This window comes from Balaenoptera ricei, chromosome 19 (assembly GCF_028023285.1).
Source record: "Balaenoptera ricei isolate mBalRic1 chromosome 19, mBalRic1.hap2, whole genome shotgun sequence".
Lineage (NCBI taxonomy): Eukaryota > Metazoa > Chordata > Mammalia > Artiodactyla > Balaenopteridae > Balaenoptera > Balaenoptera ricei.
In genome coordinates, this window is record NC_082657.1 from 10030378 (window position 1) to 10049807 (window position 19430).

The 19430-nt window shown below is 56.9% G+C and overlaps 2 protein-coding genes and 1 pseudogene across 9 annotated transcripts in view; 2 read left to right on the plus strand and 1 right to left on the minus strand.

Annotated features, from left to right (window-relative positions):
- Positions 1-5466, plus strand: part of ERCC2 (ERCC excision repair 2, TFIIH core complex helicase subunit) — a 19067-nt gene extending 13601 nt beyond the window's left edge. The window contains exons 16-23 of the mRNA XM_059906001.1: positions 18-81; positions 603-724; positions 2135-2227; positions 2327-2399; positions 2621-2691; positions 2796-2939; positions 3069-3212; positions 3645-5466. Of these exons, the coding sequence (XP_059761984.1) occupies positions 18-81; positions 603-724; positions 2135-2227; positions 2327-2399; positions 2621-2691; positions 2796-2939; positions 3069-3212; positions 3645-3737 (804 nt within the window). The 3' untranslated portion in view covers positions 3738-5466. The remainder of the gene's footprint in view (positions 1-17; positions 82-602; positions 725-2134; positions 2228-2326; positions 2400-2620; positions 2692-2795; positions 2940-3068; positions 3213-3644) is intronic.
- On the minus strand, positions 3870-19163 carry KLC3 (kinesin light chain 3). Of its 8 annotated transcripts, none has more exons than XM_059906010.1 (13): positions 12097-12237; positions 8874-9139; positions 8154-8384; positions 7757-7826; positions 7129-7348; positions 6616-6703; positions 6441-6542; positions 5726-5899; positions 4994-5084; positions 4879-4919; positions 4680-4786; positions 4423-4486; positions 3870-4119 (listed from the first exon to the last, which is right to left on the minus strand). In XM_059906010.1, the coding sequence occupies exons 2-13, from the start codon at positions 9129-9131 to the stop codon at positions 4048-4050; spliced, it is 1518 nt and encodes a 505-aa protein (XP_059761993.1). In that variant the 5' UTR covers positions 9132-9139; positions 12097-12237; the 3' UTR covers positions 3870-4047. The 8 variants fall into 8 exon arrangements, with proteins under 8 accessions (XP_059761993.1, XP_059761990.1, XP_059761989.1 ...); XM_059906007.1 differs by having other exon boundaries at positions 7757-7823; positions 12097-12165; XM_059906006.1 differs by having other exon boundaries at positions 4663-4919; positions 12097-12165.
- Positions 15311-15708, plus strand: LOC132353580 (ubiquitin-fold modifier 1-like; annotated as a pseudogene).
- Positions 19164-19430: the final 267 nt, after the last annotated feature.

The window sequence follows — 19430 nt, forward strand, 5'->3', positions numbered from 1 at the left end:
TCTCTTGCTCTCTCCAGATCATTGGCCGTGGCAACGACCAGGTGGCCATCAGCTCCAAATTTGAGACCCGGGAAGATATCGGTATGGTACCCACAGGGGATGGTTTATATGGGTCCCAGGAGGGGAGGTGGAGCAGTCAGCGTGGGCTGGGTCATGATGCAGTAACAAATACCCCCAAATCGAAGTGGCTTTAGGCAGAGGTACTTCTTGCCCACAGTACATGCCATCATGGGTTGGTGGGGGCCTGCCCCATGTCTCCTCATGCTGGGAACTTCCACCATTGGACACATCACTGTGGTGGTGAGCTGTGACAGGAGGGATCATGGTGAATTGTGAACTGGCTCGTAAAGGTTCTCACCTGGAAGTGACACGTGGCCCTTTCTGTATTCGGCTATGGCAAGTCACATGGCCACGCCTAGCTTCAGGGCTTTGGGGGTGCCATCCTCCCAAGGAAAAGCGGAATGTTTGAACAGTCCTACAGAGGCCTCAGTGGGGTTTTTAGGAACCCAAGTTCAAGACAAGCCATTAGACAGGAACGCTCTGATAGGGAGTGGGGAGGAGGAACCAAGCCGGGAGAGAGTCCAACCTCTGACCCCTCACAGCGGTGATCCGGAACTACGGAAACCTCCTGCTGGAGATGTCCGCTGTGGTGCCCGATGGCATCGTGGCCTTCTTTACCAGCTACCAGTACATGGAGAGCACCGTGGCCTCCTGGTACGAGCAGGTACGCCCAGCCACTCACTCCACAGAAGGCCCCTGTCTCAGCTCTTGGCTCTGTTCCCCTGTGTGTTGGCTTCGTTCCTCTTGTGTTTTAAATGGTGACATGTATCATAGGTGATAGGACAACGTATAAAACACAGATGGACAGTTTAAAGAATAAATAGCGTTCACTCTTCTCCCAACATCCAGGTTAAGAACTAAGACATGAGCAGCCTCGCTGGGCCCCTTCCTCAGAGGCGTGGCCCTCAGGAGAGGTGACAACACCCCACCTTATGGGTTTTTGGGGTTACTTCATGACTGTCTCTCCAGCACACATGGCTTGGTTTGGAGACACTGGGTAGCAGGTGTGACTCTAGCTGGGTGCTGTGCCGCTAGAGGAAGGTTCTGGAGAATTAAGGCTGGATACAGGCTCGGGGCAAAGAACCTGCAGGAGCCCCTTTTGGGGAGCATGTGGGTGAGGTCATGGGGCAATGGGGCTCACCACAGCTGGGCACTGGCAACCCAACAGGATGTGGATGGGGGAAGGGCACCCTGTCCTTTCTGATTCTGAATGCACCACGGGCCCAGCTCTCGGGTAAGTTAGGGCAAGCGCTTTGGGCTGAGACGAGTGAACTTGTCTAATGTGAGCACCAGGCAATGTGTGGGAACCTCATTCACGCACAGCCAAGACCTTGGTCTTGTCCTCAGGCTCTTTCCACACAGTGGCTGTCAGCCACCTGAGCACCACATCCTGTGTGCCTTTCGTGTCTTATTTAAGAAAACTTTGCCTACCCCAGGGTCACAAAGATGGTCTCCTGTGTGTCCGTCTAGACGCTTTGTAGTTTTAGCTTTCATATCCAAGGGCTGTGAGGTACCTCAGATTTATCTTTGTGTATGATGTAAGGCAGGGGTCAAGATTCATTTTTTTCCCATATGGAAATCTAGTTGCTCCAGCCCCACTTACTGAAAAGAGCTCCCCGCACTGAGTGGCACAAGTGACCATCTGTGCAGGGGGGGGGCGGTGTGTGTGTGTTTCTGGACCCTCTGTTTTGTCTCACTGGTCCATCTGTGTATCTGTCCTTGATTAGTACCACACATCTATTTCAGTGTCAAATATGAAATCTCAAGGCAGCCTCTGATTGGCCCTGCCTGGCCTCTCCGCCTACCACCTGCATCCCGATGGGCCATCTTGAGCCACATGCCTGTTCATTTGTCCAAAGGATGAGGGTTGGTTCCCTCCCCGGGTCACAGGGTTTTCCAAAGAAGTGACAGTACCACCACCCTCCCCAAGTCTCCAGTGGGCAAGCTGAGGCCTGGGGAGAGAGGTGTGGTCTGTTGCATGGGAATCTGGCAGAGTTGAGTTTAACCAGGACTCCCCTGTCCTTTAATCCTTCTGCCAACCCACCGCCTGACCTCCCTGCTGTCTTTCCCTAAGGGCATCCTCGAGAACATCCAGAGGAACAAGCTGCTCTTTATTGAGACCCAAGATGGGGCTGAGACCAGTGTGGCCCTGGAGAAGTACCAGGAGGTGGGTATTACCGGGGGAAGAGGAAAGTCCAGGGTGGAGAGGGGCCAGAGGAGGCAGCTCCGAGGTGACGCATCTCGTGTCCTGGCCTCCCCTCCCCAGGCCTGCGAGAACGGCCGTGGGGCCATCCTGCTCTCGGTGGCCCGAGGCAAAGTGTCTGAGGGAATTGACTTTGGTGAGTGGACTAGGCTCTCCCCTCCGCAAGCGCCTGCGTGGATGTCTGGCCATTTCTGCTCCCCCAGGGGACCGGCGGCCCACAGCCTGGGCACGCACGGGGCCTCCCCTCCTTCCATCCCTGGGTGCTCTGCAGGGCCCTTGGGGCGCAGCCACTCAAACAGCATGAGCTCCCGGGCCACGCGAGGTCAGCCCTCTCTCTCCCCGTCCTCTGCCCCGCAGTTCACCACTATGGCCGGGCCGTCATCATGTTCGGGGTGCCCTATGTCTACACCCAGAGCCGCATTCTCAAGGTGAGCAGCGCCTGGGGGCGGTAGGACGTGAAGGCCTCTGTCGGGCCCTCTCCTTAGGACTTGTGTGAGGAAGGGACGTTGCCCCCCCATCTCCGCACCCGCAGGCGCGGCTGGAATATCTTCGGGACCAGTTCCAGATTCGAGAGAACGACTTTCTGACCTTCGATGCCATGCGCCACGCGGCCCAGTGTGTGGGTCGGGCCATCAGGGGCAAGACTGACTATGGCCTCATGGTCTTCGCCGACAAGGTGCGGGTTCTGGGGCCCCCGCCAACCAGGCTGTTCCCCCAGTCGTTTTCCAGATGGGGTGGGCCAGGCCGAGGGTGCCCGGGCTCCCCCTGCCAGGGTCCTGACATCCTCCCTCTCGCCCACTCACAGCGGTTTGCCCGGGCCGACAAGCGGGGGAAACTGCCCCGCTGGATCCAGGAGCACCTCACCGATGCCAACCTCAACCTGACCGTTGACGAGGGGGTCCAGGTCGCCAAGTACTTCCTGAGGCAGATGGCACAGCCATTCCACCGGGTGAGCCTGCGGCGCCTAAGCTCCTCTTCCAGGAAGGGCCCTTGGCTTTCTCCCCGAGCCCCAAGCCCAGCCTGCTCCCTGCCCCCGACAGAGAGGGGTTTGTGTGCACCCGCGTGCCAGGCCTGGGAGCTGGAACTGTGGGGAGAGTTGAGGGCTACAGATGGAGCGTGTGTCTCCAGTGGGGGCCCCGAGCAGGCTGTGGGCCTCTGGAAAGCCAGTCCTTCTCTAGCTTGGACACAGCTCTCTGGCTGCCGCCTCCCTCCCTCGGCCCATCTTCTGGTTCCAGGGACGGGATGCCCTGGGTTATACGGGTGTTTTGCAATTCAAGCATCCTGTCCTGTAGCCCCCTGGGCGGGCCACCTGTCCCTACTGAGTCGTGGACCCCTGTGTTAGGAAGCGCAGCAGCTGACACCCACCCCTGCCCCCCACCAGGAGGATCAGCTGGGCCTGTCCCTGCTCAGCCTGGAGCAGCTGGAGTCGGAGGAGACGCTGCGGAGGATAGAGCAGATCGCTCAGCAGCTGTAGCGGGGTGGGGGCGGGGCCGTAAAAGGAGTTGGCCGTGACTCCTGAGCCTTACCTGGCCCTGGGTCCCAGCAGCTTGGAGGGCGCCTCCGGGGGAGGCGCTTAAAGGTCCCTGCAGGACACCTCAGGCAGACGTTCTGGCTGCCAAGTCTACAGCCTTTAATCACAGGAGGAGAGGACAGCGGGGAAGCCCAAGACACTGGGTGCCCCCGAGGGGTGGGAGCGAGTCAGGGAGATGAAAGGACTCCCGTCCCCTCCTCCCATCCCACTCCCGCTCCTCCTGAGAAGCCGCAGCCACGTGGTTCTGTCGCCTTCAGCGGGGGCCCAGGTCCTGCGTGCTGCCGCTGAGGGTCCGAGAGGCCTCGCTCAGGTGCCGGCTGGGGAACTGGGGACAGGCACGGGGGGTGGGTGAGGGGCAGGACACAGCTCTGCTGCAGCTGCCCCTAGGGCTCCTCCCCAGCAGCCTGGCTGCCAGCTTGTCCTGATGGCCGTGTTGCTCGTCCTCCTGTCCCCACGTCCACCCTGACTCCATCCATCCGTTCCCCCGCCTCTACCCAAGTAAAAGCCATCCGTGCTCCCTGTCCTGGTGTCCACTCCACCGCCAGCCTGACCACTCCCACCCTTCCCTTGCCTCTGGGCCTGTCAGTGTGTCCCCTCACTCCACCCTTGACCCGGCTGTCCCCCTCACCTGGTTCCCAGCAGCCCTGGTACCATCCATGTTCAGCATGTTGAGTGACACGGCTCTCTTCATCCTACAGAGGAAAGTCGGGGGGTGGGGCACAAGTGAGCCCAGGAGTGTCTGGCTCCCACCCTGGGAGGGACCTCTCCAGCGCCAGGTTTGATTGTATGTGTGGCAGGGGAGGTGGGAGCCATGGAAGGTTCTTGAGCAGGGCAGGGAGAGGGGTGGGCTACAGATTCGGCCACCAACCTGACACCAACACTCACTCAGCTGCCCCCACCGCCCCCTCGCCTCGGAGCCGGGAGACCAGCTTCTCGCTTCCCCGCCGGATGGACTCTCGGAGCTTGGAGAATGAGCTGCTCCGACGAAGGGTCTGGGGAGGGTGCCAGGGACACGGGTCAGTCCCCCCCCATTCCATCCAGTCCCCACCTCCACCCTGGGAGCTGAGGCAAAGCCTGTCCTCACCTGCTGTTCTGCGTCACCAGCTGTGCCTGTGTTGGGGGCTCCTGGGGAACATATGGGGCCATTGTGGTGGGGATGCTGAGCCCCCTGGGGGAGAGGGGAGGGGCTGGGGGCTCACCGAGAGGGGCGGGCAGGGCCTCCCTGCTGAGGATTTCTTTGTACAGTTCCTCCGCCTGCTGGTACTTGTTCTGTTTCAGGTAGGCTGAGGCCTGCAGGGAGGGCATAGCCTGGGTGACCTTGCCTCAAATCTGGGAGCTTCCCAGGCCCCAGCACTGCACCCAGGCACATCCTTCCAGCCCCCGCAGGAAGAAGCCCAGGTTTACCCCACACTCCAGGCCTCGGCCGACAGCAGGGTGGGCTTGGAGCCCAACCCCACCACTTCCCATAGCGTAGGTGACTTCCTGACTCAGAGCAGGAACCTGTTCCCCACTCTACCTTGAGCCAGTGACACACCTCTCTGTGCCTCAGTTTCCTCATCTGCAAAATGGGGCAACGGGAGCACCTACCTCATAGGGCCCTTGAAGAAACAGACAGTACAGGCAAAGTCCTAAGAAGGGGGTTTAGCTCAATAAATGCTCTCATCTGCTCCCAGCCCGTCTCTCTGGCTTCCTCTTTGACTGGAGCTGTTCTCGGGCTGCCACCAACTTGCCTGTTTCCTGACGCTTCCGTGTCCTCTGCTGAGCAACCTCAGCTGTCAGGGCCCAGCTTGGAAGACGCGTCTCATGGGACAGCTCGAGGGCTGGGCAGAGGTGGGGCCCCTGGCCTCCGTGGTATCCCACCCTTGAGCCGATGGTGCTCCCCAGTGCTGCGGCCCCAGGACCAGGACACCCGTGCCCCAAGGCGCCCTCACCAGGTTGTTCTTGGTCTTGGCCACGTTGGGGTCGTGAGGCCCACCGAGGGCCGTGTAAATGCTCAGGGCCCGGGCGTAGTGCCGCTCCACCTCCTCGAACTTGCCCTGGTTCTGGCACAGCAGGGCCAGGTTGTTGAGCTGCTTGGCCACGTCCGGGTGGCTAGCGCCCAGGACCTAGGAGTCAAGTCATGGGATCACAAGTCACTGGGGTCAGCCGGGGTGGGCGGGCCACATGATGCCAACAGCCGTAATGAGGGTCATGGGTTGGTTATAGGATTGAAGTGGATGGAGAATTACAGGAGGTTGGGGGTGGAGGGCAGGAACTGCACGGTCAAACTGGGGAGTAGCTGGGTCAGAGGTCATAGTGGTGCAAAACCTTGTGATTATGGGTCAAGCAGGTAGATCAAGGATGGGGTTGTACTGGTCACGTGGGGCTGGAAGGTCAGGACCGGGTGGGGGCATGAGCTGACCTATGAGAGTCAGAAGTCAAGACCAAACGGAAGTCATTGGTATGTCAAGGGTGGTGGGTCATGGGATTGGGTGCTCTAGGTTCAAATTGGAGGCACACGATGTCAAATGGGAGGGGCACAGAAGGTCAGAGGCCGCAGGAGCAAATCAGGGTTATGCAAGGGCCACAGAATTGAGCGCTGAATTCAGGATCAAAGGGTGAGAGCCACTCAGGACGGGCTCCGTGGGAGCCGGGTGGGGGCGGGACCTTCTCACGGATCTCCAGGGCGCGCTGGCACAGGGGCTCCGCCTCCTGGTAACGCCCACGCTTCCCGTAGAGGACGGCCAGGTTGTTGAGGGTGGCGGCCACCTGCAGGGCGGGAGAGGCGGGTCAGGGGTGGGAAGGCACAGCCTGCAGCCCTCCCTCCTGGGCCCCCGCTCACCGCGGGGTGCTCCCGGCCCAGCGTCTGCTCCCGGATCTGCAGGGCGTCATAGAGAAGGTCTGTGGCCTCTTTGTACTTGTTCTGGTCCCTGTGGGGCGGCCCAAGGGTGTAGGGTGTTTGGCCAGGCTGGGGTAGCAGGGGCCATCGGCTGGGCTGAATCCCGCAGGCCCAGGGACTTGACGACCAAGTATGGGTGGCACCCTCTGGGGGTCCCTTCTGGGGGTCCCCATACCTCCCAAGTCTAGCACAGGGTCCCCACACTCCCAGATGGCTGCCAAGCCTCTGCCACCCCAGGTCTCTTCCCCACTCCGCTGTGGTCTCTCTTGCCCATGCTAACTCCTCTTTGCCTGGGTCTCAGTGAGTGGCCTCCCCAGATCTCTGTCCCTTCCCTCCACCACCACCCCTGGTGCCCTATGCTGGCAGAGCAGGACACCAGGGTCCCCACCTCTTCTGCCCAACGACAGGTCCCCGCCCTTCCTGCCCCCTCCAAGCCGTGGTGGCTGCAGCCCTCACCGGTACACCAGCGCCAGGATGTTGAGCAGGGTGGCCACGTCAGGGTGGCAGTGGCCCGAGCTCCGCTCCAGATCCTCTAAGGCCTGGCGGCACAGGGGTGCCGCCACCTCGTAGCGGCCCTGCCCCGCGTACTGGAGCACGAGGTTGTGCAGGGTCCGAAGGCGGGCCGGGATCTCGTAGCCACCCTGCTGAGCAGAGATGGCCCCCGCTGCCTCGGGACCTGGGGGTGCCAGGCGCCCAGTCACTGCAGGCCGCCTACTTCCGCGGCCCCGCACGAGGGGACACGTGCACCCCAAAGCTGCAGCTGCCTCGCTGGCCCCTGGGACCACGGGCCCCTGTTCGGACGTCTGAGATTGGAATCACAGGCATCTTACTGGCCCATGGGATGTGTCCTAGCCTGCGGGACAGAAACATGGGAGCCACCTGGCTCCTGGGGCCGTGGCAGGCCTGCTTTTGCAGCTTCCAGCGTCACCTGCCCGCTGTGACCCCCACAGCCCCCTGCTTCATCCTCCTGACACCCCGCCCTGACCTTCCCCATCCTCCCTCAGAGGCCTTGGGGGTCCAGCAAATCAGAGATCCCCCCCCAGCCTGGGCCATTCATCCTCCTGGCTGAGCTCCCCACACCCACCTTTCCTCTCCTCCTCCTCACTGGGGAACAGGGAGGCCAGGCTGTCCTGCCGATGGGGGGACTCGGGCTGCTGCAGAGAGGACAGGAAAGTGGGTGTCATGAGGCTTGGGAGTTTGAGTCAGAGACTGGGGTCCTGGATCCCAGGGTTTGAGGGAGGTGGTGGTCAGGGGTCTCCTGAGGGCTTGGGGAGGATCCTCGGGCTTTGTGGAGCAGCTGGGGGGCTTCTGTGGAAGTTCTAGTGGGTCTGGGATTTGTGGGGCTCTGCAGAGGGTCGGGGGGTTCTTTGGAGGGTCTGGGGCACTGGGGGGCACCACGGAGGGATGGGGGCTGTGGGGTAGCTAAGGAGTGCGGGGTCCCCAGCACATCACGGCCCCCGCCTCACTGGGTCCCGCAGCACCTGGCTCTCTGCAGGCGGGTCATACTGCCGCAGCTGCCCCAGGAACTCCAGGTGGCTCTTCTCCTCCTCCAGCTGGGCCACAGCCTCCTCGCTGGCCCGCAGCCGCTGCTGCGTCTCCCCCAGCTCTTCCCGCAGCCACGCGTTCTCCTGGGCCAGCCGCCGGGCCTGCGCTCGCAGCCGCTGCTTCTCAGCCTCGAGCGCGCCCACATGTGCCGACAGGGCCAGCAGCACCTGCCGGGGAGGCGGGGGTGGCGAGTCAGAGGCCTGGTCCCTCCCGCCCCCGACCCAGCCCAGGGCCTCGGATCAAGCCAGAGCACCCCATTCTCTCCAGGGTACCCCGGATTATACAGAGACCCCTCCATTGTGGCTCCAGGGATGCTCAGAGGCTCTCGGGGACATACCCCAATCCTGCCCCGGGACCCCTCTGATTTCACCCAGGCACACAAATTACCCTCAGGATACTTCACATTCCACCCGTGCAACCCCAAAGTCTCCCCGGGCCCCACAGTTCCACGGAAGGACCCCACCTGGTTCAGGGGTCCCTGTCGCACATAAGGACCCCCATCCCCAATGCAGCCCAGGGATCCCATCTCAGGACGGGAGCCTCCCCCTCCCGGGCCTGGCTCCCCTAGTCCTCCCTCTACCCAGGCTGCCCCCTCATCCCTGGGCAACCCCCAGGCCTGAGCCACATCCCCCATAGTTGAGTTGGCCCCCTCATACCTGGGCCTCACCCAGCCCCAGCTCGATGGCCTCCAGTGAGTGACTCACCACCTCCTGCTTTTCTTCCAGCAGTTCCAGGCCAGCCACCGGGCCCTGTCCTGCCACGGCCTCCGCCAGGTGCCCGGCCAGGCCCCGGTGCTCTGCCCGCAGGGCCTCCAGCCCCTGTACCACTTGTCGCGTCTGTCGCACCAGCTCCTCAGGGCTCAGGTGCTCTGGGCCCAGCCCCATGTTTCCCGGGGCCGCCACCTTCACGGACATTGCTGCTCCTGGGGGTGACCGGGATCAGGGGATCACGGCCAGGGCCGGGCAAGTCAGCCCCTCTGCCTCCGCGCCATCTGCGCCACAGGTCCCCTCAGCCCTCTCCCTGTCCGCCCATCCCGGCCAGCCCTCTGCCTCCGTGCTCTCCTCACTCCGGCCAGCACCCTGTCCCACGCCCATCCTGGCCAGCGGGCAACTGGAAACCTAGTCTCCTTCCCTGTCCTCGGCCCAGGGCCCTGCCCTGAGGGCAACTCCAAAACCTCGTTATGTATGATTAACCAGAGGAGGGCAAACAGCCATCTCGAGGCCTCCCACCCACCTCAGCTCACCCGGCCAGCCCAGCCCACCCCAAGGAGCCTGGGTACCCTGGCCCAGCACTCCCGGCTGTGTGACCTTGGGACCAGAGGTGCCCTCTCCTGCTGGGCGTGTGGGGCAGGACGTGTGGAGGCGGCAGCCTCTCTGTGAGCTCATTCTTAGGGTGTTTTTGTTGGGAACCAGTCAGACCACTGGGGGCGGGTGGGGCAGGAGGAGAAAGCCAAGGGGCTGGGGTGCTGGAAGCAGAGGCCTCTAGACTGGGGAGGTCAGGAAGGGGGGCCCCAGGTGGTGGCTCCCGGAGCCCGAGGACCCGACAGACCCAGAGGAAACGGGCTCCACCCCACCACTGCAGACATGCTCAGCCAGCCCAAGGTGTGCTGGGACACACGTGTGGCAGGCGTGGCCCATGGATGTCACATTGGCCATGTGACAGCTGAGGGTCTGAGGCCCAGCTGGTAATGGATGGGGGGGGGTTCACATGTGGGACTTCATGGGGTTGTATATGGGTGACAAGGTCAATGACACATCTGGTGACAATGCCTCTGGGGCCCTCACATACATACATACATACATACACACACACACACACACCTCTCAGAAATACAGCGTAATACACATTGTCCTCTCAGAAATGACACACACACACACTTTCTCTTAAAAATACAACTCAGCACACCCTCACACACATCCACATTTTCCTTTCAAAATATTGATACAACCTAATGCAACACACTAAGGCACGCACACAAATACGTTCTTCTTTCAGAAATAACACATACACACTCCCCTCTGAGAAATACAACTCAACACACAGGTATATTTTCCTTTCAGAAATAAAAGCCAGACATAGAAAACAAATTTATGGTTACCAAAGGGGAAAAGGGGTGGGGAGGGATAAATTAGGGGTTTGGGATTAACATATACGTATATAAAATCGATAACCAACAAGGACCTACTGTGTAGCTCAGGGAACTATACTCAATACACTGTAATAACTTATAATGGAAAAGATTGTGAAAAATATATATATATAATACTTACAACTGAATCACTTTGCTGTATACCTGAAACTAACACAACATTGTAAACCAACTATACTTCAATAAAAATTTAAAAACAAAATAAAAGCCAACACACAAAGAAACTGTCTCCTCCCTCAGCCCCCCTCACCTGCAAAAAAGATAACCAAATCCCGAATCACTTCCACTGGGACTGTCTCCTTGAACTTTTATGCCCACGACACATGCCCTCTCCTACACTCCCACAGTCCTGCCAGCACCTAGCGCTCCATCCTATGCCCAGCGCCTCCTCCATGCTCCCAGGATTCACGGTGGACCCGTCACCATCCTCCCCATTTCCTTCCTTCCTCCCCACCTGGCCAGCCAGGGATTCGCACACACAGACACACTATAAAGCTTCACACGCGGACGTGCGAATGACCCCTGAGGCCAGGCTCTTACGCCGTCACAAGCGGGTGCCCGTGACACAGACAGCTGTAGAGACACGGGTAGTTCCATACGTTCCGCACACAGTCTCTCAGGCTTACTTCACTCAAGCCACTGTGTTCTCCGGAACAGCCCAGCGCTTTTAGCACCTGTGCACATGCTCCCAATCACATCCACTCAGACACAGAGTAAGGGCAGGTGTGTAATCCTGCGGATTTTATATACTGCAGCCTCTCCATCGCCATCAATCTCTCTCTCTATGTATATACGTATTCGTGCATATATCAGTCTCTCTGTGTACGTAGTATATAAGTGTGTGTAGGTATATCACACCATACGTAGTCTCACACTCCACACGCAAGTCACACTCACAACCACACCCGTTCTTTGAGTCATCCCGACAACCATGACTATCATTCACGAAAGTTTGCGGACGCATACAACCTCCCACAACATCACGCACAATCTCAGACAGCTGAGCCGAATGTTCCAGACGCAACCTCTGCACAGTAACAGAGCGACACGCACAGCCACACATCACTCGGGCTGTTTCCTTGACACACACTGGCTCCCACACTCATGCCGGCCTCCAAACAGCAAACTCCCCTTCACCAGCTGAGCCCCGTGCGCACAACCGCGCAGCTGACAACGATAATCACAGTGACACCCCACGTATCCATCCTGAACCCACAGTGCCCACCTCCTTGTCACCCCCCCAGTCTTACAGGCAGAGAGACAACCACGGTCACACAATTTCTTGGTGACACACCTAACCCTATAAACAGTTCAACTCCCTGCCAAACACACACACACACACACACACACAGCATTACAGACACACAATCAGAGGTCGCCCACATTTTCACATCACTGAAACAGTTTCACATCATTCAAGCAGTCCCTCTGTGCCCTCGCACGCTTACACGGACAGGCCATCTCCTGTGCCCACCTGTACCCACAGCCTGACACCATCACACACACCTGAGCTTCGTACACCATCTCTCATGCACATGCACACACCATCTCCACACACACATACACTCGCAGGCGGGAGGCCCCCATCATGGCCAGCCCCCCAAACCACACAACTTACCCCTGGCCGGCCGGCCCAGCCCCGCTCACCCCCGGTTTCACCGCCCGCCGCCAGGCCGTCACAAGGGCCCCCTCCCGCCCCCAGGCCCCGCCCCGTCCTCGCTTCTGTTTACCTGAGCCCGGGGGAGGGGGCGCGGCCCCAGCTGGGCCTCCAGACCCCGGGGAGCCCCAGGGGGGTACAGGGGGCGTCCAGGGGCCCCAAAACCCGTCCCCGTCTCCGGGCCAGAGGGCCCAGGGGTGCGCCAGGCCCAGCCCACACCCTCCGCCCTCGCCTCCATCCTCGCAGCTCCTGGGACTCCCACCCCGCATTCCCGGCGCCCACCTGACCGCAGACAGCTCCCGGTCCTGCTTCGCCGCGCTGCGCCCGCCCGCCGCGCACGCCCCGCCGCTTCCAGCTGCGCAGCGAGTCTCGGGCCGCGGGCGGGTCCTCCGGGGGGCGGGGTGGCCGGGAGCCCCGCCCCCGCAGGTGAGACCGGCCCCGCCCACCGCCCGGGGAAAGTTAAGACCCGCGGCCCCGGCCCTGCGGCAACCGCAGAACTTCGCGCGCGCGTAGTGCGTAGCCTGTAGGGCACGTCGAATCTGAGATGATTCCAGTGCGCAGGAGGCCTGGAAAGCAGAGTCTCAGCGAAACTAGAATCTTGGAAACTTTGGATCCCAGACGGATGGCCTTCTTGCAGTGCCAGCCGCCGGCTCTTTGCTTTGGCTGTGCGCCCTGCTTGGACATCTCTCCACACAGATCTGGACGTTTGTCTGGTCCCTTTTCAAAGGCCGCTTCCTCCGAGAGGCCTCCCTTGCCTGTCTCTTCTAAATTACACCTTCCCGCCAAAAGACAACCTCATTTCTCTGCTTGATTTTGTTCACAAAACTTTTCAGGACCTAAAATTATTTCATGTAACATTATAATTACTATGTTGTGTTACATCACATTATTGGTGAGGCTAAAAATTGAGCTCTGAGTTCACATCCGATTTCAGCACTTACTAGCTGCGCAGGCCTTGGACAAGTAACTTAACCTCTCTGTCTCCGTTTCCCTAATCTGTAAAATGGGAGTAGTCAAAGGCTGTGAGAATTTTTTTTCTGGCTGTGTTGCGTCTTCGTTGCTGCACGCGGGCTTTCTCTAGTTGCGGCGAGCGGGGTCTACCAGTGCGCGGGCTTCTCATTGCAGTGGCTTCTCTTGTTGCGGAGCACGGGCTCTAGGCACACAAGCTTCAGTAGTTGTGGCGCAAGGGCTTAGTTGCTCCGCGGCTTGTGGGACCTTTGCGGAACAGGGCTCGAACCGGTGTGCCCTGCATTGGCAGGCGGATTTTTAACCACTGCGCCACGAGGGAAGCCGAGGCTGTAAACATTGAATGCATTAATATATGGATCGGAAGCATTTAGCAAATATTAGCTACTGGTTTTATGGTGTTACATTATTGGTTCTCCCCCACTAGAATGCCAGTTCCCTGAGGGCAGGGCTCTGTACTGTCAGCACGGTATCTTTAGCATTAAAACAACCTGGCGCAAATTAGGTGCTCAAGAAATATTTGTTGAGTGACTGACTCAATGAATCAAGTCCTAGAAATATAAATTGGCCAAAGCTGGGCGCACAGGATTCTAGCATCATCGAATTTGGTAATCAAGGCGAGCTTTGCCAAACCCTGGCAGTACACCGGTCGCTGCACTACAGGATACTTCCAGCAGAGGGCGCTGTTGGTCCGTAGACCAGGCACCAGATTCCCGCGCGGCTCTCTACTCCCGTGTTCTCCGAGCCTCAGTGCAGATGCTCCCTCCTGCCGGAAGCTCTCTCTGACCACCGCAAGGCTGGAGGAAACGCCCTTCCTGGGCTCCTGCAACCTCCTGGGCTCCCATGTTCCAGCCATGCCCATCCTGGGTCATCACTTGTCTGTCTCCCATGCAGGACTGTAAGACCCAGGAGGGAAGATAGAGCCAAGGCAGTCTCAGTCCCTGCTGTGTGCCCAGTGCTACCCAGCACAGCCCGAACACAGAGAAGACACTCGGGACAATGGTTGTTGACTGACTGATGGAAAATAAAACTCAAACTCATGCTCTAACTTCTCCAGGTATTTCTAGGGAACAGGGTAGAAGGGGGCAGCTGAGTCCTTGTCTCCCATTGTTCTGGCCTCAGGACACTGGACTTTGGTTCTGGAACTGCCACACACTTACTACGAAGCAGTGCAGGGACTGGAGCCAGATGACCTAGGTGCAAATCCCTGCTCTGTCATTTGTTGGCTGTGTGACACCTGAGCCAGGAACTAACCTCTCTGGTCCTCACGTTCCTGATCTGTAGAAATGGACTCACATGTGTAACCTACTTTGTGAGGCTGATGTGGGGATTAATGAGTAATCCCTGTAAAAGGCTTAGAACAGAGTGGCACATGGTAAACACTGTGTGTGTATGTGGGGTGGGGGGAGGGAGGGAATTGGAGCCAGGTAGATCTGCATTCAAATCCTGGTCTTGACATTTCCTTTCCATGTCACCTGGGGCAAGCCATGATTTTCTGAGCACCTATTTCCTCATCTATAAAACAGGGATGGGAACTTCCCTCGTGGTGCAGTGGTTAAGAATCCGCCTGCCAATGCAGGGGACATGGGTTCGAGCCCTGGTCCGGGAAGATCCCACATGCCATGGAGCAACTAACCCGTGCGCCACAACTACCGAGCCTGCGCTCTAGAGTCCGCGAGCCACAACTACTGAGCCCACGTGCCACAACTACTGAAGCCCGCGCGCCTAGAACCCGTGCTCCGCAACAAGAGAAGCCACCTTAATAAGCCCGGGCACCGCAATGAAGTTAGCCCCCGCTCGCTGCAACTAGAGAAAACCCACGCGCATCAACGAAGACCCGAGGCAGCCAATAAATAAATAAATAAATATAAAACAGGGATGATTGCACTCATCACATAGCATAGTGGTGAGGATTAAATGAGATAAAGGCTGAAAGAAGGTGTTAACCAAGGTGACCATTTGGGCTGGCCCTGTGCCAAGCACTTTTGCACAGCATCAGCTGGGGCTGGCATTCCTGAGTTCTTACCCAAGACAGGCCCTATGTCAGGTCTTGTCTTGTAGGTTAATTCTGTTCACCTTCACACCAACCTGCTATGATTGTCCTCATTCTACAGGTGAAGAAGATGAGGCACAGAGAGGTTAAGTGACTTGTCCAAGATCACACAGCCAAGGAGTAGCAGAGCCCCTGAATCCATACAGCCACCCTCTGAGGTAGGCACTCTTACTTGCCATATCTAAAAAGGAGGAAATGGGCCAGGCTGCACTTCAGAGGACGTGGGGCTAGCCGGTGGAATTGGTGGGGTCTCTGGACTGGCTCTGCCATGTCAAAGGTTTTCTTTAAGATCACTCTGACGTCAGACTCTCAGCTGCCCCACAAAGTACTCTGTGTTCCCCAAAGTACACCTTTCACAGCAGTCTTAAAGTTTGCAACAGAAGAATTTAAAGTTCCTGCAACATCCAATAACTGCAATTATTACCCATAATGGAATAGGCATAAATCCTGCACAGACTGCTGGAAATGTTTTTCCAAAGCATAGTTCAGAACTGCAAATTAGGGACTTCCCTGGCAGGCCAGTGGTTATGACTCTGTGCTTCCATTGCAGGGGGCACGGGTTCGATCCCTGGTCGGGGAAATAATATCTTGCAAGCTGTGTGGCCAAAAAAAAAAAAAAAAGAAGAACTGCAAATTGTTCCTAGAGATCATGTTGGAAGTTGTTAATATCTGCTACTTGGAACATAAGATTACCTTTCAGAATGAATATTGGTATTGTTGTTGTAAAATTGAAATCAGGCATTTAAAATCCTATTAAAACACCAATAGTTGAGGAAATAATGAAGGTGACTCTGTCCCTTCCTGTTATTCACACACTTCATGTGAAGAGGGAAGGCTTCCGCATTGAAGGCGTCACTACCGCAGAGGATCATAGTCTTTCACTGCTACCTTACAACACACACAGGTAGTTCCTGTGGGGTAAATGGATTTACCCAACTGTGTTTGAAAACTGGAGGGTGCTTCAGATGTAGAGAACAAACGTATGGACACCAGCGGGGGAAAGTGGCAGGGTGTGGGGGGGGTGGGATGAACTGGGAGATTGGGATTGACATATATACACTAATATGTATAAAATGGATAACTACTAAGAAACTGCTGTATAAAAAATAAATAAAATAAAATTCTAAAATTCAAAAAGAAAACAACTGGAGGATGCTTCTGATCATTCTTTCTGAGAACATTTGGGAAATTAAAATGTACTGAATCTTCCTATTTGTCTTTGAGTTAAAAATGTAAGAGGATTATGGATGGTACAAGGCAGTTGGCTTGATAGCATCTGACTTGCAGATGTAAAAATAGTTGAATTCTTACTTACGTATCATTTATGATAGAGAATATAAATGTATTGATGAGTTCTTGTTATCATTTAGGTTGTTTTTGAGTTTCAAATTCATGTATTCATATAAAATTTAATTTAATATCAGAGCCCAAAATTGGCTTTTTGGATCCAGCCGTTATGTGTAAAATTGATATCCTACACCAAAGTGTTTTAACTATGATCTTGCAGAATCCAACACTTGTAATGGTGAGAATTGAAAATAAAGTAGAAGCATCTTTGGCTGAAAAAAAAAATTAAGAAAGAGGAAGAAACTGAAGCTCAGAGAGGAGAAATCCCTCACCCAAGACCACAGTCAACAAGGCAGTCAGCATTTGAACTTGATTCTAGCTGGGGGAAGGCAGCTCTAGTTCAGTCAAAGCATAACCAATTCCCTGGTCGCCTTCTCGGTTGGACTCAATTTTTTAGCATTTCCACCTTTTTCCTCCACTTGCAAGAATGCTGTGGAAATTATTCCTAATGGTCCATGAAAAGATCAAGGACCAACCAAACTCAGATGTCTTCAGTTGCCATGTTCTAATTTATTGGCAATAGGGTGAGTAATGCTTTCCTGAATATTTCCTGGTTAGGTTGCTTTACCAGAGGAAAAATGGCCAAGACATTTATTAATTAAATAAAAATGCAGCAACCAAATGTGAAGATCTCAAACTGTTTCCTTTTGAAGTATCCATTAAGAAACACTGGGTGGGGACCTCCCTGGTGGCGCAGTGGTTAAGAATCTGCCTGCCTGTGCAGGGGGCACAGGTTCGAGCCCTGGTCAGGGAAGATCCCGCGTGCCTAGAGCCTGTGCTCCACAACAAGAGAATCCACCGTACTGAGAAGGCCCGTGCACAGCAACGAAGACCGAACACAGGCAAAAGTAAATATAAAAATAAATAAATAAATAAATAAAATATTAAAAAAAAAAAAAAAAAGAAGATAAAGGAGGTAGAGCTTATGATACAAGGTCTGCTGGAGTGTTTAACTGGCTCAGTCCTGGTCATATGACTGAACCATTGCTGCAAAGGATTATGGGAAACCGAGTTTCTGACATTTTTGGCTTCTCCAAAGGAGGTGGTCAGAGGGTGGGGGGCTCCCCAGACACAGAAAGGGCTTTGGATGCTGTGTGGCCAAAAGGAATGTCAAATGTCCACACAAGGGGTTATTAGGGATCCAGGGGGCTGAGCTGTGTGTGATGTGGCTGGATCCTGTCTCTCCCTTGCTCATAGCTCTCAGGGGCTCCTATCCCACTCACAGTGGGATGGAGACTCCTCCACGGCCCCTAGGACCCTACAGGTCTGCTCCTGTCTTCTCTCCAACCTCATCTTCTCCCTCCCACTCTCCCCTCTGCCCCATCTGCTCCAGCCCTCCAGCCGTCTCCCTGTCTCTCAGATATGCCAAGCCACTCCCACCTCAGGGCCTTTGCACCTGCTGTCCCTCTTCCAGATCCCCACATGGCTGGCTCCCTCCAGTCTCTGCTCGGATGTCACCTCCCTAGAGAGGTCTGACCTGATCTCCTCTGCTGTGCCATCACTCTCATCCCTTACCCTCTGTCACTTTCCTTCAAAGCCCCATTGTCCCTGACATTAGAGCATATATTGACTTGTTTACTCTCACTAAAATGTCACCTCCGCGAGGGCAGGGGTTTTGCTTATTTTCTGCTGTGTTCCCATTAAGTGCTTAATAAATAATTGTTGAAATGATAAATGCATAATAATTCTAGACCAGTTCCTTTTAGTTCTCTGAGCCTCAGTTTCCCTAACTGTGAAGGAGAACTTTGCCACTCTGACCTTACTGGGAAGGGGAAGTTGGTGGAGAGATCAGGGGCTGGGCCCCAAGGAAAAGTTTTCTAAGCAGCTCCCCCTCCCAATAGTAACCTAGGGAGAGGTAGAGAAGGTCCCCTTTCCCTAGATCAGTGCCCCCATGCCTGGGAAGAAGTGGGGAAGACCGGGCAGGAGGGAGGAACCTCAGAGAGGGAAAGGAACGTTCTCTTCTTTGTTTCAATCCGGGCGCTCCCTGAACTCCTCCTGCTCCCTGGACTTGCCCCCGCTTGCCCAAGTCTTGGCGCCTTCCAGGCGGAGGAAGCAATTTCCTCTGTGCCGTCCCATTTCCGAAGAATCTCATCCTCGGCCCTTGAGGTCCCCCGTCACGGTCAAGGTGCTGAAAGCCCGGATCCCAGCGAGTCCTGCGCTCTGACCTGAGCCGCCACCCAGCCCCCTTCCCCTGCGGGTGGGGCTGGCCTCCCGGGCTCGCGGCTGCCCTTGTAAGGAGGCGAGGCCTGGGGACACCCGAGAAGCCTGGTTATAATTAACCCGGACACGTGGCGACCCCACCTCCTCACACCTGCCCCCCCACCCCCCCATCCCCAGCACCTCGGGTCTCCCAGAGGACACAGAGAGCTAGCTCTAAAAATAACCTCCCTTCCCGGCAGGACACGTCCCTCCCTATCCCCTCCACAGCGGAAATCTCCCAGTGTCACCAGGCGGGCGGACTGGAGTGGGAAAGGTGACCACCTCCTCCAACCTGGCTTTGAGTTAGAACAGCCCCAACTCAGCCCAGCCTCAGTTTCCCTCCCACCCGCTCCCAAGGAGGAAAGTACATCCAAGCACAGGCTTCTGGGGTCAGGCCACCCCTGTTCCCACCTCGGCTTTGGTCAGATGCTCCCTGTAGCTGGGTGACAGCTGGCAAATCACACAGCCTCTCTCGATCTCTGTTTCCTCTGCTGGAAAACCAGATACCTGACCTTCAGGGGCCATTGCAAGGTTTCCCCAGGGCTAGGGCTCAGGACCTGCTGTTTGCTGGGGTCAAGGCCGCTGGGGGCTGAGGAGAGGCTGGTGGCCCAGCGGAGGGCCAGGGGAGGGTGGCTTCTACGTGCCTGGGACATTCCCTGACACTATCCCGTGGCCCCGGCGGGGGGCCAGCTGTCCCCGCCAGCCCGACTCAGCACTTGGTCAGGGGACCAGCTTGGTTGGGTGTGGGGGGGGTCTGGGCCCAGACCCTGGGGCGGCCCATACAAGGCCATGGGGATGGGCGTGAGGCATGCCTGGGTTCAGGGTGGGCACGATGCCTGGGC

Coding starts and splice junctions, on each gene's coding strand:
- KLC3 (XM_059906002.1), bottom strand. CDS start 9,131: ATGTCCGTGAAGGTGGCGGCCCCGGGAAACATGGGGCTGGGCCCAGAG. Junction 8,385..8,873: donor TGGGGCTGGGTGAGGCCCAG/GTATGAGGGGGC, acceptor CCTCCCCGGCAG/GTGCTGCTGGCCCTGTCGGC. Junction 6,543..6,615: donor TGGGCCGGGAGCACCCCGCG/GTGAGCGGGGGC, acceptor CCCGCCCTGCAG/GTGGCCGCCACCCTCAACAA.